Raw genomic sequence first — 25,264 nt, 5'->3', positions numbered from 1 at the left:
CAACACAAAGACCGTGGGCGAAACACAGAAAACCCTGAAGACTCTCAGCAGGCTGGGAGCTGGCCATGGAGGGGGCAGAACAGCCAGTGGTTCAGTTCCAAGGGGGAGGTCAGTGGTCTGAAGTGTTAACGCTGTCTGCATCTCTCCACAGCCAGGCTCCCACCCACTGCGTCATTTCCGGAATATTTTCAACAGCATTCCGTTGGCGACCAGAAATGGTGGCGGGAAGGGCGAGACAGCAACTTTCAGCACATTTCACAATGGGCTGAATGGCCTTTCACACACCTATAATCCCATAATCTACACAGCCCCACAGGGTACATGTTGGCATTTATTTCAAACCAACTATTTCTAATCGGCCGACAAAGGGCTGGGTGAGCCATTCCAGGGCTCTCTCAAACACTGACCATGTTCAGTTACGTTTCCCTCCATTGTAGTGTTCACATTAGCATCACATCCAAACAAAGGTAATTACACAGTGAAGATAATTACCCAATTCTACCCCCCCCCCCCCGGGAAGCCCCTTCATAACAGTGCCACACTCGGTCGAATGCAGCCTTGATGTTAAGGGCTGTCCCTCTCCCCTCCCCTCTGGGATTCAGCTCTTCTGTCCATGTTTGAACCCTAAGCTGTAATGAGGTCAGGAGCTGTGTGCTCCTGGGGGAACCCAAACTGGGTGTCACTGAGCGGGTTAATGCTGAGCGGGTGCTGCTTAATAGCCCTGTTGGTGACCCCTTCCATCACTTTACTGATCATCGAGAGTAGAGTGATGGGGTGGGGATTGGCCGGGTTGGATTTGTCCTGCTTTTTGTGTATGGGACTGACCTGGACAATTTTCCACATTGATGGGTAGATGTACTGGAACAGCTTGGTTAGAGGAACGGCAGCCTCAGGAGCACAAGTCCTCAGTGCTATTACTGGAATATTGTCAGGGCCCACAGCCCATCGTATATCCACTGTCTCCAACCGTTTCCTGACACCATGTGGAGTGAACTGAATTGGTGAAAGACTGGGTCAATAGAGGTGAAGCTGGAAAAGCACAGGAGGTCAGACAGTCTCTGAGGAGCAGGAAAGGCAACCTTGACAAAGGGTTTTGGCCTGAAACGTTGACGCTCCCCCCCTCCTCGGATGCTGTCTAACCAGCTGGGCTTTCCCAGCACCTGTGGTCCTTCCTGTCTCCAAGTGGTAAAAGATTGGCATCTTTGATGCTGGGGACCACTGGAGGGAGGGAGGGAGGGACAGAGGGATGGACGGAGGGAGTGAGGGATGGAGAGAGGGAAGGAGCGAGGGACGGAGGGAGGGAGTGAAGGATGGAGGGAGAGAGAGGGGGGAGGGATGTACGGGGGGAGGGATGTACGGAGGGAGGGATGTACGGAGGGAGGGATGTACGGAGGGAGAGAGGGACGGAGGGAGCGAGGGACGGAGGGAGCGAGGGACGGAGGGAGCGAGGGACGGAGGGAGCGAGGGACGGAGGGAGCGAGGGACGGAGGGAGCGAGGGACGGAGGGAGCGAGGGACGGAGGGAGAGAGGGACGGAGGGAGAGAGGGACGGAGGGAGAGAGGGACGGAGGGAGAGAAGGACGGAGGGAGAGAAGGACGGAGGGAGAGAAGGACGGAGGGAGAGAAGGACGGAGGGAGAGAAGGACGGAGGGAGAGAGTGAGTGAGGAAGGGAGGGACAGATGGATGGATGGAGGGAGGGACCGAAGGTGTCAAGTCAATTCAAGCATCCTTAACGCTGTGATGCTTCCTGACCGACAAGAAGATGGCCGCCACCAGTGACATCACCACGAGGTCATTGTCCCCTCACTATTTGGGATAGTCTGGCTAAGGGCCAGGGCCCACAGAACAGGACACGCTCAGGGCTCCAGGTACATACAGCAAAGCAGAGCTTACTCTGACGGAGCCTACAGAATAGGGCAGTACTCGGGGTGAGACTCAGGGCAAGTCAGGGTTCAGGTTGGAGCAGGGGAGAGGTCAGAGTTCAGGCTAAACTGCTGCTGTTGCTTGTCACTGTGGTCATGAAAATTAGACAAAGGGAAATCAAAGGCACTTGAGGAGAATAATGCGTCAGGCCCTCTTTTACTTTGAGCCTGTTGGGTGAACAAAGTGCTAAGAGGAGACCATCCTGGGCTCAGTGTTCCCTGGGGTTTGGATCCCTTGGGAGACAAAGGGTTACTTACACGTCGCAGACCTCCTTCAGGACGGTTGACAGGGGCTTTTTCTGTGGGAATCCAGAAAGGAGAAAAGAAACCCAGGTTAGTCCAGAATGGCACAGGCCGCACCAAGTGTCTGACAAAAAGCACTCGTCACTGCCCAGCCCAATCCTGCGTCTCCCCCCCACCAACCCTCACCCCCCCCAGTCAGTCAGCTCAGCCACACTGCAGCTCAATCCCTTCCCCCGGCTGTGGTACACCATTAGGAGGGAGCTCAGCAGAGAGCCTGGCGCCAACGCATTTCCCCTTCCCGGGGCCACACGCACAGGCCCGAGATCTCCAGGCAGGCTTCGCCCCAGACATGCACCGACTTGGTTACAAAGTTCTCATCTTTCTTCTCAATTTCCTCCACAGCCCTTCTCCCCACACCCAACCTCCTCTTGACCTCAGGATCCCACAGCCCTGCCCCCTTGTGTGGCCTGCACACAGCCACTGTGTCACCGCACTCTCGAGGCTGCAGTGCGAACGAGTGTGGCATCACAGAGCCCGGGTGAAGCTGGAGTCAACGGGAACTGGGCTTGGTGGGGGGGGGGGGGTGGGGGGCAGTGGGTGGAACTCCCAGATGGGTTGGAAATCACTTTTAAGAGACGTTTGTGTTTGTTGGAGGTCTGAGGCCCACAGCTCCAAGAGTTCCTCCGGGGGCTTGTCCTAGGCCCAACCACCTTCAGCGGCTTCATCAACCACCTTCCCACTATCGTGAGGTCAGATTGCGCAGTGTGCAGCACCGCCTGTGACTCCTCAGATACTGAAGCAGTCCACCTTTATCTGGAGTACATTACGCAGGCTTGGATAAGTAGGCTGTACTACTCTCAACGCACAAGTGGCAGACAGTCCCATCTCCAACATCTCCTGGATTACAGGGACGGGTCTGGCTGAGATGCTGTTCAGAGACTTAATGGGGGCGGCACGATGGCTCAGTGGTTAACACTGCTGCCTCACAGCACCAGGGTTCCAGGTTCGATTCCAGCCTCAGGCTGGAATTTGCACATTCTCCCTGTGTCTGTGTGTTTTTCCTCCGGGTGCTCCGGTTTCCTCCCACAGTCTAAAGATGTGCAGGTCAGGTGAATTGGCCATGCTAGGTGTATTAGTCAAAGGGATATGGGTCTGGGTGGGTTACTCTTCAGAGGGTCGGTGTGGACTGGTTGGGCCGAAGGGCCTGTTTCCACACTGTGGGGAATCCAATCTAATCAAGACAGAATTTAACCATCAACCCTTGACATTTAATAGCATTACCACTGAATTTCCCACTGTCCTTTGTGGTTATCTTTGATCAGAAACTGAACTGAATGAGCGATATAAATACTGTGGCTACAAGATCTGGTCAATGTCTAGGAACCCTCCAGTGTGTAGCTTGCCTCATGACTCCCCAAAGTCCATCCACCATTTACAAGGCACAAGTCAGGAGTGTGGTGGAATACTCCCCACTTGCCTGGATGGGTGCAGCTCTAACAACACTCAAGAAGATCGACACCATCCAAGACCCTATGACTGGTATCCTAACCAGAGGGGATGATGGCTGAGTGATATTATGGCTGGATGGTTAATCCAGAGACTCTGGTGATATTCTGGACCTGGGTTCAAATCCTACCACGGCAGATGGAGGAATCAAAATTCGAGGAAAATCCAGAATCTGTCCATTGTCAGAAAAAACCCACCTGGTTCACTAACGTCCTTTAGACCTACACGTGACTCCAAGCGCACAGCATTATGACTGACTCTGTATTGCCTTCTTGGCAATTAGGGGCGGACGATAAATGCTAGCCTGGCCAGAGATGCTCACAGACCATGTATAAATTTAAAAAGAAACTCCATCACTGAACAATATTTAGCTGATCATCGCCACTGCGCAGTTGCTACAACAACACCTTCCAAACCTACAAGCACTGACCTCGAAGGACAGGGGCAGCAGAAATGGCAGAAGACTATCCGCTCCAAGGCACTGGCCAATCAGGAGCAAGCGATGTATCCTGGCCTTTCCAGTGATGCTCACGTCCCACAAAACGGATACTGGGAAGTGGATATCACAGACGAGTGATTTGGAGATGCCGGTGTTGGACTGGGGTGTACAAAGTTAAAAATCACACAACACCAGGTTATAGTCCAACAGGTTTAATTGGAAACACTAGCTTTCGGAGCGACGCTCCTTCATCAGGTGGTAGTGGAGGGCACAGAGAATTTATAGCAAAAGTTTACAGTGTGATGTAACTGAAATTATACATTGAAAAATACCCTGATTGTTTGTTAAGCCTTTCATCTGTTAGAATACTGTAATAGTTTCACTTCTTTCATGTGTAAATCACAAATGCAGAGTCACATTGTACTTTGCTCAAAAACTGCATGAATTTATGTAAAACTCCGTTATCTCACTTTTTAGATTAGAATCAATCTAAACCTCATGGCATAGACAGAGGACACAGGGGGCTAACACCTTCAACATATTGGAGCTGAAAGTGTGTTGCTGGAAAAGCGCAGCAGGTCAGGCAGCATCCAAGGAGCAGGAGAATCGACGTTTCGGGCACCAGCCCTTCTTCAGCTTATGCCCGAAACGTCGATTCTCCTGCTCCTTGAATGCTGCCTGACCTGCTGCGCTTTTCCAGCAACACATTTTCAGCTCTGATCTCCAGCATCTGCAGTCCTCACCTTCTCCTCGAAGATTTTTACCTTCAACATATTGTCTAGCTATCACCCATTAGTAACAGCTAACCCGAGAATGCAACTTTTGAAAAAAGGTTTTGTGATTTACACATGGAAAAAAGTGAAACTATCATGGTATTCAAACAGATGAAAGACTTATAAGACAATCAATTTTTCAATGTATAATTTCAGTTACATCACTCTGTAAATGTTTGCTATAAATTCTGTGTGTTGGGATTGAGCCCTCCACTATCACCTGATGAAGGAGCAACGCTCCGAAAGCTAGTGCGCTTCCAATTAAACCTGTTGGACTATAACCTGGTGTTGTGTGAGTTTTAACTTTGAACACAGATGAGGAGTGAGTATGTTCGGACAGACTTTGTGTACTAAATGAGTACTTCCCAGGGTTTGGGAAGAGACTGAACCAGTTTTGAAAGGCGTGCTGTATTAGGTGGCTCTCTGATTGACGGAATCATAATCAGACCCTGTTCCAGCTGACTCTGATACGTTCGCAACACAACTTAGCTCAAATTGCTGCCACCCCCCCGCAGCTCTATTCCAGATCTGACTGACTCGAGGGACGGTGTGAAAGAGGAATCTTTTTGGAGTTGTTGAAGTATTGAGACAGTCTGCCTGCTTTCTTACCTGATCGAGGTCGATCAGCTGAGGGTAGGCCCCAGGCATCTGCACGGCAATTTTCACGATATCTTTAGGCAGTGGCATGATGGTTTCAGTCTAACGAGGCCCAGGAGCTGGCTTGACTCGACTCGGCTGGGATCCTGCCAAGTACGAGGATAAACCGGGGTCGATTCTGTGGAAAAAAATCAGACAAAACTGTGGTTTTTTTTTTGGCAGTGAATTAAGTGTTTCTTCTTTTATTGGAGCATCCCAAATTGAGAATTCAGGAGGAGGAATACCCCAGAGATGTGTAGGCCGGAGGTCATCAGAAGACAGACGAATTAAGATTGTTGACTCATTGGGGAAGGAAGCAATCAGCGAAGGAAAAATGTCCCACACGTGTTGCATCCAATATTTTCTCTGACTGACTAAAAAAAAAAATTCTTCAAAGACCTGTTTCCCTCCTCTTCCCCATACATGCTCTCTGGGCCACACTCCAGCTCCGACTGTATTGCACATTCGGCGAGCCCGAGGTGTACCGAAGGAAACAGGAAACGGAACGTTCCAGATGGAACCTTCTGCCCGGTCAGAACCGGTCCTCGGCGACCTCTCGCCGGACTGAGACAGCTTGGGGCTCTGACAGTGCCCAGTGGATCTTCAGACGCCCTGCAGTGCCATCTTAAGATGCACGTTAGTCAGCCAGAGGCAAAGAAATATTTAACTAAAACACAGCGGGATTTGAGGGGACCGGCTTCCATATTTCGAAAGGGCACTGTCGACAATTCAGTGTACATCAAAGGAAACGCTTCAAAGTGAAACAGTTTGCGTTTCTGTGGCACCATTTACAATGTTTGCAGCAAGTCAAGTGCTTCCAAAGTGGAGAAAATGCAGCAGGCAACTTGAACGAGGGGATCTCCCACTAACGGCAATATCCCCAAGGCCAGATGATGCGTTTAGTGATGTCAGATGGGGACAACAAACCTACTCGCTCTCTTTGGAGAGGGTGACAAAGGCCCTTCTACACCCATCGCACCTCCACCTAATCTCTCAGCCTGCACTTCCAACTGGGCAGCACCCCCTCGGTTCTGCACTGAACTATCGGCCCAGACATTGGACTCCAGCTTCTGACTCAGGCGGCAGTGCTCCACACCCGACTATTAGATTAGATTCGATTCCCTACAGTGTGGGAACAGGCCCTTCGGCCCAACAGGTCCACACCGACCCTCCGAAGAGTAACCCACCCAGACCCATTTCCCTCTGACTAATACACCTAACACTCTGGACAATTTAAATGGCCAATTCACCTGATCTACACATCTTTAGACTGTGGGAGGAGACTGGAGCACCCGGAGGAAACCCACACAGACACAGCGAGAATGTGCAAACTCCACACAGACAGTCGCCCGAGGCTGGAATCGAACCTGGGACCCTGAGCCACCATGTTGGACATTATTCTGATGCACATTCTAGAGGATAATGTGGCACAGAAACAGGCCATTTGGCCCAACCAGCCGATGCTGGAGTTTCTGCTCCCACCAAGCTGCATTCCACATTTAAATCGATCAGGGTCATTCTTTATTCCTTTCTTCCTCGTCCTCCCCTGGAATACATCCATACAATTTGCTTCAGCCGTGCTGGAAAAGCTCAGCAGGTCTGGCTGCATTAGTGGGGAGAAACCAGAGTTAATATTTCAGGTCCAGTGACCCTTCCTCAAAATTAACTGTTGGAACGCTCCACCAATCCCTGTGTAAGAGGATTCCTTTTAATTCCCGATTTTTTCGTGACCATCTTTCCTTGAAAACCTTCAGCTGTACTATTTTTGTACGAGAGGAAACACTCTCTCCCTTCCCATTCCAGCTAAACCTTTCAGAATGGATTAATCACTCCTCCTTTCTTTTCTTGCGAGCGAGAAAGACAAGTCCCTCCGTCGACCCCTTCCCAAAATGTAAACCCCTGTATCAGCTACTGCCCTTGTAAATCTCTCCCCCATCTCCCGGGTCTGAATATACAATGACCAGAGCTGCACGATGTATCCTTATGTGGCCGAGGATTGACAGAGTTCCAGAAGGCCTTGCCCATTTTCAACTCTATCCTTCTACAAACAAAGCCTGGTGCTGACCTTGTTTCGTCTCAATAGCTTTGTTAATCCACAGCTCTGGGTGGGGGTGCTCTTCGGAGGGTTGGTGTGGATTCGACGGGTTGAATGGCCTGCTTCCACCCTGTGGGGATTCTACATTGATTGCTCCTAACAGAAGCCCATCACACCCCATTTCCCAGAGGAAGAATAAAGACTGCAACGCTGACTATTCTTCACGAACCTTACGCAATAATTCATTCTGGATGTAGGTTTGCTCGCTGAGCTGGAAGGTTCATCTTCAGACGTTTCGTCACCATACTAGGTAACATCTCCAGTAGGCCTTCGGATGAAGCTTCATCCGGACACTCATCGATGATGCTCCCTGGAATAGTGACGAAAACGAACCTTCCAGCTCAGCGAGCAAACTCACATCCAGAACCTCACACTAGGCCACAAATCTTCTCAAAACTCGCTAATAATTCGTTTCAATGGTCAAGCTTTTGAAAGAGTTATGATTATAGATTGCGACGTCAACATTCATCCATGCTGGGCTAATGGTGGCGACGTTGGAGTTGGCCTCGGAAGAAGGCCTCTCTTGATTCCTTTCTATTCAGTCGTGGGATGAGGGGGTCGTAGCTGGGCCATCACTTATTGCCCATCCCGTGTTGTGCTTGAGAAAGGGGCCAGCTTCTTCTGATGATCGTCGCCATCTTGGACAAAAAGGAACCGTTGGGAGGGGATTAAAAAAAATGGCCGCCACCCAGCAGGGAGGCCCAGGAAGCTCAAGCCAGTGGGTGGCAAGGGACAGATATCTCATCTCACTGGGTGCAGGAGGCAGGAACTCCCAGGCAGAGGAACACTGGAATACAGGAACAGCAGGAGTCTATTCAGCCCCTCGATACTGTTCCACCATTCAATGAGATCACAGCTGATCTATGGCCTGACCTTTGGCACACATCCCTTAATACCCTTGCGTAACAAAGGCTTCAGATTCAAAATTAACAACTGATCCAGCAAATACTGCCATTTGTGGAAGAGTTCCAAATCTCTGCCACCCTTTGTATGTTGAAAAGTGCTTCCTAATATCTCTTCTGAAAGGTCTGGCCCTAAATTCTCTGACTATGCCCCCTAGTCCTAGAACCCCCAACCTGTGGGAACAGTTTACCTTTATCTACCCTGTTTATTTTCCTGTTAATATCTTGAAGGAAGACCAGGCCTTCAGAGAATGGTGATCTCTTGTTTATTACTTTTTCTTAAGCTTTCTCCTTGAACCCCACATTCAGAGCGAGTATTCAGGGAAGGTCAGACAGGGGAACCTCCCTTGACATCTCTGATGGGAGACAGCTGCAGAATCACAGAATCCCTACAGTGTGGAAACAGGCTATTCAGCCTACACTGACCCTCCGAAGAGTATCCCACCCTGACCCATTCCCTTACCCCATTGCTCTACAATTATCCCTGACTAATGCACCAAACCCGCACATCCCTGAACACTATTTGCAACTTAGCCTGGCCAATCCACCTGACCTGCACAGCTTTGGACTGTGGGAGGAAACCGGAGCACCCGGAGGAAACCCACACAGACACGGGGAGAATGTGCAAACTCCACACAATCAATCGCCAGAGGCGGGAATTGAACCAGGGTCCCTAGCGCTGTGAGGCAGCAGTGCTAACCACTGTGCCACCATGCCGCCCTAATCTTCCACCTACTCTTCGCAGATCAGTTGCCAGGTGGCATCCATGGTAACCCAGTCAGCCCCAGTGAACCGTCGTGGGTCATCTAGTAACCCCCACCAAATCCAGCCCACACTGCACCCAAGGGCAGCCCAGGAGGCCAGAATTCCCCAACTTCCACTTCCGAGGCAGAGATTGCATTCGAGTTGCCAAAAGCCCTGAGACCTGGTGAAGTTAGGGGGTCGGCTGGCACAAGGAAAGCTGAGTTACAAACCATAGAATCCCCATATGGAAGCAGGCCATTTGGCCCGAGTCTACACCGAGCCTCCAAAGATAGGGGCGGGGGGGGGAGGGAGCAGGGTCACAAAATTTGCAAATGAGATGAAAATAGGTATGATGGTTAAAAAGAAATGAAGATGTTAGCGGGGACCTGTCGGAGGACATCAATAGACTGGTCATCAGGCTGCGTGAAAAAAAAACGTGCCTTTAAGAGGGCTTTGTTCTGTCTGGTTTCTCCTCAAGAGTTGGGCGGGGGCTTGTCAACCTGGTGCCGAGGTTTCTGCTCCATGGAAAGGAGAGTAAATAGCTCAGGGTCTTGCTTTAACTTAAACAAAGGCAGCATGTTGGTGGGGTCAGGCTCACACAGAGCCAGGGCTTTAGTTTTTCACTTTCAGTTGAGGTTGAGGTTGTGGGGTTGAAGCTGCTAGATCCAGCTCTCTCTCTCTGCTACTGGATTCCTCGTGTCGGGGTTCCTTCAGGGCGGCACGGTGGCACAGTGGTTAGCACTGCTGCCTCACAGCGCCAGAGACCCGGGTTCAATTCCCGCCTCAGGCGACTGACTGTGTGGAGTTTGCACATTCTCCCCGTGTCTGCGTGGGTTTCCTCCGGGTGCTCCGGTTTCCTCCCACAGTCCAAAGATGTGCAGGCCAGGTGAATTGGCCATGCTAAATTGCCCGTAGTTTTAGGTAAGGGATAGATGTAGGGGTATGGGTGGGTTGCGCTTCGGCGGGGCGGTGTGGACTTGTTGGGCCGAAGGGCCTGTTTCCACACTGTAAGTAATCTAATCTAATCTAATCTTCTCCTGGACTGGAGCAAGTGAGGGAAATCTATTTGGCTGAATTTGCCTTTGCTAAGGGTGTGTTTATGGGAACAGCTGCTGACTGATTGTTACTATAGAGCATTTTGTTAAATATTTCAGTAGAGTTATACCAAATTTTTTTTAACTTTAGTGCTAAAATAAAGTGTTAAAGCCTTGCAGTTGAACTACATTTGGAATGCAGTGCCTTTAAATAAAAGGTCGGGACCAGGGTCCACTTGACATCCTCTTACTGAGATCCTTCCCCTTTGTTAAAGCCGAGACATCATGACGAGCTGTCGGAGGGGCACAGGAGGCTCCACATGAGAAAAACCAGGACCTTCCCGTCTACAAACAAGTCGTCTCTGCTGCATTCCTCTTTCTTCCCTCCCTCACTGCTCTGTCTCCGTTTGGGTGGAGCAATGTAACCAGAGCTTGATGCAGAGGTCCCTGTAGGATAGCTGCCAGCACTCAGGGTGGGGATGGAGTGCAATAGGAGAGCAGGACTGTGACCAGACAAGTCCCAGCAGGTTCTGGCAGCGCACAGGCCTCCCTAACTGTTAACACACACACACATAGACTCATACTCACAGAGACACACAGAGACTCTCTCATACTCACAGACACACACACAGAAACTCACACACAGACTCTCTCATACTCACAGACGCACACACCGACTCTCATACTCACAAAGACACACAGACTCTCTCATACTCACAGACACACACACAGAAACTCACACACAGACTCTCTCATACTCACAGACGCACACACCGACTCTCATACTCACAAAGACACACAGACTCTCTCATACTCTCACACACACACACACACAGACACACTCATACTCACAGAGACACACACACCGACACACTCATACTCACAGAGACACACACACCGACTCTCTCATACTCACAAAGACACACACACAGACTCACACACACACACACAGACTCACACACACACACACACTCTCATACTTTCATACTCACAGACACACTCTCATACTCACAGAGACACACACACCGACTCTCTCATACTCACAAAGACACACACAGACACTCTCATACTCAGAGACACACACACAGTCACTCATACTCACAGACACACACACCGACACACTCATACTCACAGAGACACACACACCGACTCTCTCATACTCACAAAGACACACACACAGACTCACACACACACACTCTCATACTTTCATACTCACAGACACACTCTCATACTCACAGAGACACACACACTGACTCTCTCATACTCACAAAGACACACACAGACACTCTCATACTCAGAGACACACACACAGTCACTCATACTCACAGACACACACACCGACACACTCATACTCACAGAGACACACACACCGACTCTCTCATACTCACAAAGACACACACACAGACTCACACACACACACTCTCATACTTTCATACTCACAGACACACTCTCATACTCACAGAGACACACACACTGACTCTCTCATACTCACAAAGACACACACAGACACTCTCATACTCAGAGACACACACACAGTCACTCATACTCACAGACACACACAGACTCTCTCATACTCACAGACACACACACAAACACTCTCATACTCAGACACACACACAGAGACTCTCATACTCACAGAGACACACACACTGACTCTCTCATACTCACAGACACACACACACCGACTCTCTCATACTCAGACACACACACACACTGACTCTCATACTCACAGACACACTCATACTCACAGACACACACACAGACTCTCTCATACTCACAGACACACACTCACACACACAGATTCTCTCACACTCAGAGACACACACACACACACGGATATACACACAAACACTCTCTCTCTCTCTCTCACACACACGCAGAGACACATGCATTCTCAAACACACAGAAGACCCTCAGACAGACTCTCAGGCTCATGTACATTCTCTCTCCCACTCATACGCACACAGAAGCAGCAGCTAATGCACACAGTAACCATAAAGATCCTCACAGCCCTGCAAGGAATGGCAAGACAACGAGGGGAGGGAGGGGAAGGGAAGGGAAACCAAGTGGAAAGGGAGAAAAAGGGGACAGTAATGGGGCAGAAATGAGGGAATGAGAAGGAGTGAGCAAGACAGAACAAGACAGCAGGAAAAAGAGGCACAAAGATAATGCACATGGTGGAAACAGTGAGAGAGAGCAAGCAAGCAAGGGGGGCAGAGAGGGGGGGTGCAAAGACGGGGTAATGGAGGGGCAGAGAGGGGGCAAAGGAGGGGACAGAGAGGCAGCGGGGAGGGGGTACAGGGGGTGAGAAAGGGGGCAGAGAGGGGAGAGGGAGGGAGCAAAGGGGGGCAGGGAGAGGGTACGGGGGACGAGAGAAGGAGGGAGCAAAGAGGGGGCGGGGAGGGGGTAGAGAGGGGAGAGAGAGGGAGCAAAGAGGGGGCGGGGAGGATGTACAGGGGGTGAGAGAGGGAGGGAGCAAAGAGGGGGCGGGGAGGATGTACAGGGGGTGAGAGAGGGAGGGAGCAAAGAGGGGGCGGGGAGGGGGTACAGGGGGCGAGAGAGGGAGGGAGCAAAGAGGGGGCGGGGAGGGGGTACAGGGGGCGAGAGCAAGGGGGCAGAGAGGGGAGAGGGAGGGAGCAAAGGGGGGCGGGGAGGGTGTACAGGGGGCGAGAGAGGGGAGAGGGAGGGAGCAAAGAGGGGGCAGGGAGGGGGTACAGGGGGCGAGAGCAAGGGGGCAGAGAGGGGAGAGGGAGGGAGCAAAGGGGGGCAGGGAGGGGGTACAGGGGGCGAGAGCAAGGGGGCAGAGAGGGGAGAGGGAGGGAGCAAAGGGGGGCGGGGAGGGTGTACAGGGGGCGAGAGAGGGGAGAGGGAGGGAGCAAAGAGGGGGCAGGGAGGGGGTACAGGGGGCGAGAGCAAGGGGGCAGAGAGGGGAGAGGGAGGGAGCAAAGGGGGGCAGGGAGGGGGTACAGGGGGCGAGAGCAAGGGTGCAGAGAGGGGAGAGGGAGGGAGCAAAGGGGGGCGGGGAGGGGTATAGGGGGCGAGAGAGGGAGGGAGCAAAGAGGGGGCAGGGAAGGGGTACAGGGGACGAAGGAGGGGGCAGAGAGAGGGCGAGGGGGTAGAGACAGGGTGGGGGAAGGGTCAGAGAGAGAATGAGGGAAGAAGGAGTTAGAGAGAGTGAGGGGAGAGAGTTCTTCCAACTGGTTAGAAATGCAAATCAAAAGCACATCAAAAAATAATCCCAGTGTTTTACTTTGAAGATCTGCATCTTAGCTTAGAATAATTACAACAGGAGAAATTTCTTTCCACAAAGAATGACACACGTTTGGCATTACTTGCTGAAGGGTTAATATTGGGGATACAGTGGGCGACAAAGGAAGCCTGGCAATTCCGAAGGGGGAGCTGACAGGAGGCATTTTGACCGGCCGAGAAAGATAAGGTGCCTCTTCCCAAATCTCCCCTGACCCAGGCGAACAGAATAGTAAACACACCCGCGTGGGCACGCAGACACAGACACACACTGTATTCAGCTGCCTCTGGGACCAGTGCCCACACTGGGTAGAGTGCCTGATCAGATGCCCTACATTGGCAGTGCTACTTCTCCTCCTGGGATCTCCACATTATATTTGAGCACCTAAACCAGCAAGCAGTCAGCCTCCGTACCCACATACCCCCCTGAGGGGGATCCGTACCCACATACCCCCCGAGGGGGCTCTCTACCCACATACCCCCCGAGGGGGCTCTCTACCCACATACCCCCCGAGGGGGCTCTCTACCCACATACCCCCCGAGGGGGCTCTCTACCCACATACCCCCCGAGGGGGCTCTCTACCCACATACCCCCTGAGGGGGCTCTCTACCCACATACCCCCCTGAGGGAGATTCGTACCCACATACCCCCCTGAGGGGGCTTCGTACCCACATACCCCCCGAGGGGGCTCCGTACCCACATACCCCCCGAGGGGGCTCCGTACCCACATACCCCCCGAGGGGGCTCCGTACCCACATACCCCCCGAGGGATCTGTACCCACATACCCCCCGAGGGATCTGTACCCACATACCCCCCGAGGGGGCTCTGTGTCATGACGGGAGGCTACCTTTGTCCCCTCAGTGATCTCACACAGGCTCCTAACACCTGCATTTCAGCCAATATCCCAATCCAATGACCGGGAGTTCTCCTCACCAGAGGGATCTCTGGGGCATCGGATATTCTAAACTCCTGGAGGATTGAGCAGTTCGGAGAGAATGCTCGAACGTGGAGAGTGCTGTTTTTAGGATCACTTAGTGCAGCGACTCTGAAATCCTGAGTTCTTCATCCCCAGCCACAACCATGTGATGTCATCACAGTGGGCGGAGCTTAAGGCCCTCCTCAACTATCGTGAGGCGGCCGAGTGGCACAGTGGTTAGCACTGCTGCCTTACAGCACCAGGGTCCTAGGTTTGATTCCTGCCTCGGGAGACTCTCTGTGTGGAGTTTGCACATTCTCCCTGTGTCTGCGTGGGTTTCCTCTGGATGTTCCGGTTTCCTCCCATCGTCCAAAGATGTGCAGGTCTGGTGGGATTGGTCATGCTAAATTGCCCATAATGTGCAGGGATGTGTAGACTAGGTGGGTCATCCATGGGAGATACAGGGTTACAGGGTTAGGGTGGGATGCTCTTTGGAGGGTTGGTATGGGCCGAATGGCCTCTTTCCACACTGAAGGGATTCTATGATCAACTATCCTTTCTGACCCTAACACCTTGATACAACACGACTTGGAGCAGGTTATTGGTCATTTATTTCAATCCTCTCTGTGGGGGCTTGCTGTCCTTAAACTGGCTGTGGGGATTCCCACCTTACAATGCGACAACCTGTCAAATGTACTCCCCGCGCTGGAAAAGGACCCGAGATGATCTATGGTCACACAGGATGCTATTTAAATGCAAGCCTTCCTCCCATTCACTGAAGGAGTGGACTCTTGTCAGGGGATGGTTGCAAGGTTGTGCAGCACTTCAGTCAGTGACTCAGGGCTCGAGGAGGCGCTGATTCCAAATGAAACCCTTTCACCATGCCCAATCCAATCACCAAACCTCAACTGACCGAACAGCATTACTTAGTTCCGGTATCGCTGGCTGTGGGTACTGGTGTGCACTGATTGGGTGTCAGGGTTCCCATAATTCTCCAGTGACTACACTCTGAGGGTTAGCTGTTGAGGTGCTTCAGAATGTTCCAGGGTTCTGAAGGATGCTGCATAGCTACATATTATAAAGTCACAGAGATGCACAGCACAGAAACAGACCCTTCGGTCCAACCCGACCATGCCGACCCGATATCCCAACCCAATCTAGTCCCACCCGGCCCATATCCCTCCAAACCCTTCCTATTCATATACCCATCCTAATGTCTCTTAAATATTGCAATTGTACCAGCCTCCACCACTTCCTCTGGCAGCTCATTCCATACACGTACCACCCTCTGAGTGAAAAAGTTGCCCCTTAGGTCTCTTTTATATCTTTCCCCTCTCACCCTAAATCGATGCCCTCTAGTTCTGGACTCTCCCACCCCAGGGAAAAGACTTTGCCTATTTACTCTATCCATGCCCCTCGTAATTTTGTAAACCTCTATAAGGTCACCCCTCAGCCTCCAACACACCAGAGAAAACAGCCCCAGCCTATTCAGCCTCTCCCTGTAGCTCAAATCCTCCAATCCTGGCAACATGCTTGCAAATCTTTTCTGAACCCTTTCAAGTTTCACAACATCTTTCCGATAGGAAGGAGACCAGAATTACACGCAATATTCCAACAATGGCCTAACCAATGTCCTGTACAGCCGCAACATGACCTCCCAACTCCTGTACTCAATATTCTGACCAATAAAGGAAAGCATACCAAACGCCTTCTTCACTATCCTATCTACCTGCGACTCCACTTTCAAGGAGCTATGAACCTGCACTCCCAGGTCTCTTTGTTCAGCAACACTCCCTAGGACCTTACCATTAAGTGTAGAAGTCCTGCTAAGATTTGCTTTCCCAAAATGCAGCACCTCACATTTATCTGAATTAAACTCAGGCTGCCACTTCTCAGCCCATTGGCCCATCTGGTCCAGATCCTGTTGTAATCTGAGGTAACCCTCTTCACTGTCCACTACATCTCCAATTTTGGTGTCATCTGCAAACTTACTAACTGTACCTCTTATGCTCGCATCCAAATCATTTATTTAAATGACAAAAAGTAGAGGGCCCAGCACCGATCCTTGTTGCACTCCACTGGTCACAGGCCTCCAGTCTGAAAAACAACCCTCCACCACCACCCTCTGTCTTCTACTGAATCGGTGTGGGGCCTCAAATCAGCCTCCTGCTAAACCCCAGGCAAAACTCTCCCTTCCCGTCACCACCATCTTCCACACTGGACATTTCAAAGGGCTTCAAATCTCAACTAAATAAAGAAAAGAGTCGACGCCATCTCCCCACAATGCACACGAGCACGAAGCATGTGGTTTGGAAGGTAAAGGGAGAAAAATTCCCAAATTACATGGAGAAGGTCAACTACAACAGAGGCTCAGGGGCTACCTGTACTGACTGATGTGGTACTGGGTCGGGGGGTACCTGTACTGACCGGTGTGGTACTGGGTCGGGGGGTACCTGTACTGACCGGTGTGGTAGTGGGTCGGGGGGTACCTGTACTGACCGGTGTGGTACTGGGTCGGGGGGTACCTGTACTGACCGGTGTGGTAGTGGGTCAGGGGGTACCTGTACTGACCGGTGTGGTAGTGGGTCAGGGGGTACCTGTACTGACCGGTGTGGTACTGGGTCGGGGGGTACCTGTACTGACCGGTGTGGTAGTGGGTCAGGGGGGTACCTGTACTGACCGGTGTGGTAGTGGGTCAGGGGGTACCTGTACTGACCGGTGTGGTACTGGGTCAGGGGGTACCTGTACTGACCGGTGTGGTACTGGGTCAGGGGGTACCTGTACTGACCGGTGTGGTACTGGGTCAGGGGGGTACCTGTACTGACCGGTACTGGGTCAGGGGGTACCTGTACTGACCGGTGTGGTACTGGGTCGGGGGGTACCTGTACTGACCGGTACTGGGTCAGGGGGTACCTGTACTGACCGGTACTGGGTTAGGGGGTACCTGTACTGACCGGTGTGGTACTGGGTCGGGGGGTACCTGTACTGACCGGTGTGGTACTGGGTCAGGGGGTACCTGTACTGACCGGTGTGGTACTGGGTCAGGGGGTACCTGTACTGACCGGTGTGGTACTGGGTCAGGGGGTACCTGTACTGACCGGTGTGGGACTGGGTCAGGGGATACCTGTACTGACCGGTGTGGGACTGGGTCAGGGGGTACCTGTACTGACCGATGTGATACTGGGTCAGGGGATACCTGTACTGACCGGTGTGGTACTGGGTCAGGGGGTACCTGTACTGACCGATGTGGTACTGGGTCAGGGGGTACCTGTACTGACCGGTGTGGGACTGGGTCAGGGGGTACCTGTACTGACCGATGTGATACTGGGTCAGGGGATACCTGTACTGACCGGTGTGGTACTGGGTCAGGGGGGTACCTGTACTGATCGGTGTGGTACTGGGTCAGCGGGTACCCGTACTGACCGGTGTGGTACTGGGTCAGGGGGTACCCGTACTGACCGGTGTGGTACTGCGTCAGGGGGGTACCTGTACTGACCGGTGTGGTACTGGGTCAGCGGGTACCTGTACTGACCGGTGTGGTACTGGGTCAGGGGATACCTGTACTGACCGGTGTGGTACTGGGTCAGGGGGTACCTGTACTGACCGGTGTGGTACTGGGTCAGGGGGTACCTGTACTGACCGGTGTGGTACTGGGTCAGGGGATACCTGTACTGACCGGTGTGGTACTGGGTCAGGGGGTACCTGTACTGACCGGTACTGGGTCAGGGGGTACCTGTACTGACCGATGTGGTACTGGGTTGGGGGGTACCTGTACTGACCGGTGTGGTACTGGGTCGGGAGGTACCTGTACTGACCGGTGTGATACTGGGTCAGGGGGGTACCTGTACTGACCGGTGTGGTACTGGGTCAGGGGATACCTGTACTGACCGGTGTGGTACTGGGTCAGGGGGTACCTGGACTGACCGGTGTGGTACTGGGTCAGGGGATACCTGTACTGACCGGTGTGGTACTGGGTCAGGGGGTACCTGTACTGACCGGTACTGGGTCAGGGGGTACCTGTACTGACCGGTGTGGGACTGGGTCAGGGGGTACCTGTACTGACCGATGTGATACTGGGTCAGGGGATACCTGTACTGACCGGTGTGGTACTGGGTCAGGGGGTACCTGTACTGACCGGTACTGGGTCAGGGGCTACCTGTACTGACCGGTGTGGTACTGGGTCAGGGGGTACCTGTACTGACCGGTGTGGTACTGGGTCAGGGGGTACCTGTACTGACCGGTACTGGGTCAGGGTGTACCTGTACTGACCGATGTGGTACTGGGTCAGGGGATACCTGTACTGACCGGTGTGGTACTGGGTCAGGGGGTACCTGTACTGATCGGTGTGGTACTGGGTCAGCGGGTACCCGTACTGACCGGTGTGGTACTGGGTCAGGGGGTACCCGTACTGACCGGTGTGGTACTGGGTCAGGGGGTACCTGTACTGACCGGTGTGGTACTGGGTCAGCGGGTACCTGTACTGACCGGTGTGGTACTGGGTCAGGGGATACCTGTACTGACCGGTGTGGTACTGGGTCGGGGGTACCTGTACTGACCGATGTGGTACTGGGTCGGGGGGGTACCTGTACTGACCGGTGTGGTACTGGGTCAGGGGGTACCTGTACTGACCGGTGTGGTACTGGGTCAGGGGATACCTGTACTGACCGGTGTGGTACTGGGTCAGGGGGGTACCTGTACTGACCGGTACTGGGTCAGGGGGTACCTGTACTGACCGATGTGGTACTGGGTCGGGGGGTACCTGTACTGACCGGTGTGGTACTGGGTCGGGAGGTACCTGTACTGACCGGTGTGATACTGGGTCAGGGGGTACCTGTACTGACCGGTGTGGTACTGGGTCAGGGGATACCTGTACTGACCGGTGTGGTACTGGGTCAGGGGGTACCTGGACTGACCGGTGTGGTATTGGGTCAGGGGATACCTGTACTGACCGGTGTGGTACTGGGTCAGGGGGTACCTGTACTGACCGGTACTGGGTCAGGGGGTACCTGTACTGACTGTTGTGGTACTGGGTCAGGGGGTACCTGTACTGACCGATGTGATACTGGGTCAGGGGATACCTGTACTGACCGGTGTGGTACTGGGTCAGGGGATACCTGTACTGACTGGTGTGGTACTGGGTCAGGGGCTACCTGTACTGACCGGTGTGGTACTGGGTCAGGGGGTACCTGTACTGACCGGTGTGGTACTGGGTCAGGGGGTACCTGTACTGACCGGTGTGGTACTGGGTCAGGGGGTACCTGTACTGACCGGTACTGGGTCAGGGTGTACCTGTACTGACCGATGTGGTACTGGGTCAGGGGGTACCTGTACTGACCGGTGTGGTACTGGGTCGGGGAGTACCTGTACTGACCGGTGTGATACTGGGTCAGGGGATACGAAGCATGTGGTTTGGAAGGTAAAGGGAGAAAAATTCCCAAATTACATCGAGAAGGTCAACTACAACAGAGGCTCAGGGGCTACCTGTACTGACTGATGTGGTACTGGGTCGGGGGGTACCTGTACTGACCGGTGTGGTACTGGGTTGGGCGGTACCTGTACTGACCGGTGTGGTAGTGGGTCAGGGGGTACCTGTACTGACCGGTGTGGTACTGGGTCGGGGGGTACCTGTACTGACCGGTGTGGTAGTGGGTCAGGGGGTACCTGTACTGACCGGTGTGGTAGTGGGTCAGGGGGTACCTGTACTGACCGGTGTGGTACTGGGTCGGGGGGTACCTGTACTGACCGGTGTGGTAGTGGGTCGGGGGGTACCTGTACTGACCGGTGTGGTAGTGGGTCAGGGGGTACCTGTACTGACCGGTGTGGTACTGGGTCAGGGGGTACCTGTACTGACCGGTGTGGTACTGGGTCAGGGGGTACCTGTACTGACCGGTACTGGGTCAGGGGGTACCTGTACTGACCGGTGTGGTACTGGGTCAGGGGGTACCCGTACTGACCGGTGTGGTACTGGGTCGGGGGGTACCCGTACTGACCGGTGTGGTACTGGGTCAGGGGGTACCCGTACTGACCGATGTGATACTGGGTCAGGGGGTACCTGTACTGACCGGTGTGGTACTGGGTCAGGGGGTACCTGTACTGACCGGTGTGGTACTGGGTCAGGGGATACCTGTACTGACCGGTGTGGTACTGGGTCAGGGGATACCTGTACTGACCGATGTGGTACTGGGTCGGGGGGTACCTGTACTGACCGGTGTGATACTGGGTCGGGGGGTACCTGTACTGACCGGTGTGGTACTGGGTCAGGGGGTACCTGTACTGACCGGTGTGGTACTGGGTCAGGGGGTACCTGTACTGACCGGTGTGGTACTGGGTCAGCGGGTACCTGTACTGACCGGTGTGGTACTGGGTCAGGGGGTACCTGTACTGACCGGTGTGGTACTGGGTCAGGGGGTACCTGTACTGACCGGTGTGGTACTGGGTCAGGGGATACCTGTACTGACCGGTGTGGTACTGGGTCAGGGGATACCTGTACTGACCGGTGTGGTACTGGGTCAGGGGGTACCCGTACTGACCGGTACTGGGTCAGGGGGTACCTGTACTGACCGATGTGGTACTGGGTCAGGGGCTACCTGTACTGACCGGTGTGGTACTGGGTCAGGGGGTACCTGTACTGACCGGTGTGGTACTGGGTCAGGGGGTACCTGTACTGACCGGTACTGGGTCAGGGGGTACCTGTACTGACCGGTGTGGTACTGGGTCGGGGGGTACCTGTACTGACCGGTACTGGGTCAGGGGGTACCTGTACTGACCGATGTGGTACTGGGTCAGGGGGTACCTGTACTGACCGGTGTGGTACTGGGTCAGGGGGTACCTGTACTGACCGGTGTGGTACTGGGTCAGGGGGTACCTGTACTGACCGGTGTGGTACTGGGTCAGGGGGTACCTGTACTGACCGGTGTGGTACTGGGTCAGGGGGTACCTGTACTGACCGGTGTGGTACTGGGTCAGGGGGTACCTGTACTGACCGGTGTGGTACTGGGTCAGGGGGTACCTGTACTGACCGGTGTGGTACTGGGTCAGGGGGTACCTGTACTGACCGGTGTGGTACTGGGTCAGGGGGTACCTGTACTGATCGGTGTGGTACTGGGCCAGGGGGTACCTGTACTGACCGGTGTGGTACTGGGCCAGGGGGTACCTGTACTGACCGGTGTGGTACTGGGTCAGGGGGTACCTGTACTGACCGGTGTGGTACTGGGCCAGGGGGTACCTGTACTGACCGGTGTGGGACTGGGTCAGGGGATACCTGTACTGACCGGTGTGGGACTGGGTCAGGGGGTACCTGTACTGACCGATGTGATACTGGGTCAGGGGATACCTGTACTGACCGGTGTGGGACTGGGTCAGGGGGTACCTGTACTGACCGATGTGGTACTGGGTCAGGGGGGTACCTGTACTGACCGGTGTGGGACTGGGTCAGGGGGTACCTGTACTGACCGGTGTGGGACTGGGTCAGGGGGGTACCTGTACTGACCGGTGTGGTACTGGGTCAGCGGGTACCTGTACTGACCGGTGTGGTACTGGGTCAGGGGATACCTGTACTGACCGGTGTGGTACTGGGTCAGGGGGTACCTGTACTGACCGGTGTGGTACTGGGTCAGGGGGTACCTGTACTGACCGGTGTGGTACTGGGTCAGGGGGTACCTGTACTGACCGGTGTGGTACTGGGTCAGGGGGTACCTGTACTGACCGGGGGGGGTACCTGTACTGACCGGTGTGGTACTGGGTCAGGGGGTACCTGTACTGACCGGTGTGGTACTGGGTCGGGGGGTACCTGTACTGACCGGTGTGGTACTGGGTCAGGGGGTACCCGTACTGACCGATGTGATACTGGGTCAGGGGGTACCTGTACTGACCGGTGTGGTACTGGGTCAGGGGGTACCCGTACTGACCGGTGTGGTACTGGGTCGGGGGGTACCTGTACTGACCGGTGTGGTACTGGGTCAGGGGGTACCCGTACTGACCGATGTGATACTGGGTCAGGGGGTACCTGTACTGACCGGTGTGGTACTGGGTCAGGGGATACCTGTACTGACCGGTGTGGTACTGGGTCAGGGGGTACCTGTACTGACCGGTGTGGTACTGGGTCAGGGGATACCTGTACTGACCGGTGTGGTACTGGGTCAGGGGGTACCTGTACTGACCGGTACTGGGTCAGGGGGTACCTGTACTGACCGGTGTGGTACTGGGTCGGGGGGTACCTGTACTGACCGATGTGATACTGGGTCAGGGGGTACCTGTACTGACCGGTGTGGTACTGGGTCAGCGGGTACCTGTACTGACCGGTGTGGTACTGGGTCAGCGGGTATCTGTACTGACCGGTGTGGTACTGGGTCAGGGGATACCTGTACTGACTGGTGTGGTACTGGGTCAGGGGGTACCTGTACTGACCGGTGTGGTACTGGGTCAGGGGATACCTGTACTGACCGGTGTGGTACTGGGTCAGGGGATACCTGTACTGACCTGTGTGGCACTGGGTCAGGGGGTACCCGTACTGACCGGTACTGGGTCAGGGGGTACCCGTACTGACCGGTGTGGCACTGGGTCAGGGGGTACCCGTACTGACCGGTACTGGGTCAGGGGGTACCTGTACTGACCGGTGTGGTACTGGGTCAGGGGGTACCTGTACTGACCGGTGTGGTACTGGGTCAGGTGCTACCGGTACTGACCGGTGTGGTACTGGGTCAGGGGGTACCTGTACTGACCGGTACTGGGTCAGGGGGTACCTGTACTGACCGGTGTGGTACTGGGTCAGGGGGTACCTGTACTGACCGGTGTGGTACTGGGTCAGTGGGTACCTGTACTGACCAATGTGGTACTGGGTCAGGGGGTACCTGTACTGACCGATGTGGTACTGGGTCAGGGGGTACCTGTACTGACCGGTGTGGCATTGCAGGAATTCTGTGTTTCAGAATCTTGCCTCGATCTCATCGTAGATTCCCTACAGTGTGGAAACAGGCCCTTTGGCCCAAATGTCCACACCAAACCTCTGAACAGTATCCCACCCAGACCCATTCCCCTAACCTATATTCACCCCTGACCAATGCACCTAATCTACGCATCTCTGCAGACATGGGGAGAATGTGCAAACTCCACATCGACAGTCACCAGAGGCTGGAATCGAACCAGTGTCCCTCGGATTGTGAGGCAGCAGTGCTAACCACATTCTCAGACGCACGCGCACACACACATACCATGAAAACACTGGCATATTCTTAACTCCGCTCCCCCCCCTACCCTCCTTGAGCCTTCTTTATTTTCATCACGCCACTGTTGTTGGCTGTGCCTTCAGGTATCTAGGCCCTCAGCTGTGGACTACCTTCCCCAAAGCTCTCTCCCTTCCTTAAAGACACCCAATTAAAAAATATTGCTTTTTGCACAAGGGGTTTGGCTTCATATCAGCGTAAGTGGCTCAGTGACAAGTTTTACCTTACCTGCGAGGTGCCCTGGGGATGGTTTACGACGTTAAAGGGTGTAAATTACAAGCTGCCGTTGCAACAATCGCCTCGGCGACCGCTCCCCAGCCGACACTGCGGTTCGGCCATTTTGATACCCCAGGGACACAAGAGCCATGCGTCTTTGTCTCTGAACTGAAGGATGCTGGTCCCAGGAGGCACCAGGTACAGGCAGTGACTTCTATTTAACTTCGATTCAAGTAATCAAGTCATCAAAACAGGTTTCTGCTTCTACACAGACAAAACTTCCAATTTGTACCACGGCAAATTTAAACCTCTAGCACTAGGCCAGAATTTAAATGAGATTCATTTGAGTGGATGGAAGAAAGCAATTGTGTTTTTCCCTTTTCCCCCACCCCTCCCTCCAGTTCTCATTAAGAAAATCTAGGTGAAGGGCCAAGGCCAGGGAGCAGGCCACAACCAAGGCCAAACAAGCTCAGGGCGGGAGTTGACATGAAACAGGAAGTATTTGGATGAGGCCGAACGTAGATTGGGCGAATGTAAATCGTGAGGCGTGTGGCTTCAGAGGGAAGTGAGGAGAGGGGGCCCGGGGAAAGAGCAGCTGATGGTGCCGCGATAACGACAGCCGAAAAGGGGAGGCAAGTGATGGGGGGAGAGCCAACATTAAAAAGGGAAGGGTATAGAAAGGTAGCGATGGAGATGAGGTAACGGTAGGTTTACCTGTTGTAGAAAGCAACGCCCAGACAGCACTGGGCTGGGCTGGAAGGTGAGGGACATGGAGTTGCCCAGGAGATGGACTATAATCATAGGAAATATTACCGTCGGTTGTGGCTGTGAGTGATTTGAGGTGGAAGGTGAACATATGAAATACCACCTCACAGGACTAGGCCATTCGGCCCCCTCAAGCCTGCTTGGCCATTCAATGGCTGTTCTAATGATGGCCTCAAGTCCACAGCCCCCCATTAGCCTCTATGAGAGTGTGTTAAAGGGAATAGACTCCCCTGGAGATGGACAGTCCAACATTTTTAAAATCCACCATTCTGAGGAAGGGTCACTCCACCCAAAACGTTATCTCTGATCTCTCTCCACAGGTGCTGCCGGGCCTGCTGAGCTTTCCCACCAATTTCTGATTTACAGCACCCGCAGTTCTTTCAGACTTTGGCTTCAATGTTAAATGCAGGCCCACTTTAACGGGACTCCCTACTGAAAGGAGCTGACAGTTCACCGAACGGGTTCCTATCGAAGCCAGGGCTCATTCACAAAATGAGGAAAGTTTCGACCTCAGTCCCAGCTTTAATCTTAAAATTCATTCCAAACCTGTGTTATGTCTGTGAGGCTGCAGAGTGCAGGCCATATTCCAACACTGCTTGCCATA

At 53.6% G+C, this 25,264-nt stretch overlaps 1 protein-coding gene across 2 annotated transcripts in view; it reads right to left on the bottom strand.

The window, feature by feature from the left end:
• Positions 1 to 25,264, bottom strand: part of elmo3 (engulfment and cell motility 3) — a 157,799-nt gene that overhangs the window by 120,608 nt on the left and 11,927 nt on the right. The window contains exons 1-3 of one of the 2 annotated variants that reach the window (XM_072547659.1): positions 10,546 to 10,566; positions 5,493 to 5,658; positions 2,181 to 2,221 (exon numbers count right to left, since the gene is read on the bottom strand). In XM_072547659.1, coding sequence (XP_072403760.1) covers positions 2,181 to 2,221; positions 5,493 to 5,570 — 119 coding nt within the window. In that variant the 5' untranslated portion in view covers positions 5,571 to 5,658; positions 10,546 to 10,566. Of the gene's footprint in view, positions 1 to 2,180; positions 2,222 to 5,492; positions 5,659 to 10,545; positions 10,567 to 25,264 lie in introns of those variants that run through there. The other variant, XM_072547656.1, reaches the window with a different exon arrangement.

Source organism: Chiloscyllium punctatum, chromosome 26 (genome assembly GCF_047496795.1).
Source record: "Chiloscyllium punctatum isolate Juve2018m chromosome 26, sChiPun1.3, whole genome shotgun sequence".
In the NCBI taxonomy this organism is placed as follows: Eukaryota; Metazoa; Chordata; class Chondrichthyes; order Orectolobiformes; family Hemiscylliidae; genus Chiloscyllium; species Chiloscyllium punctatum.
This window is presented reverse-complemented; position numbering and strand designations above follow the sequence as displayed.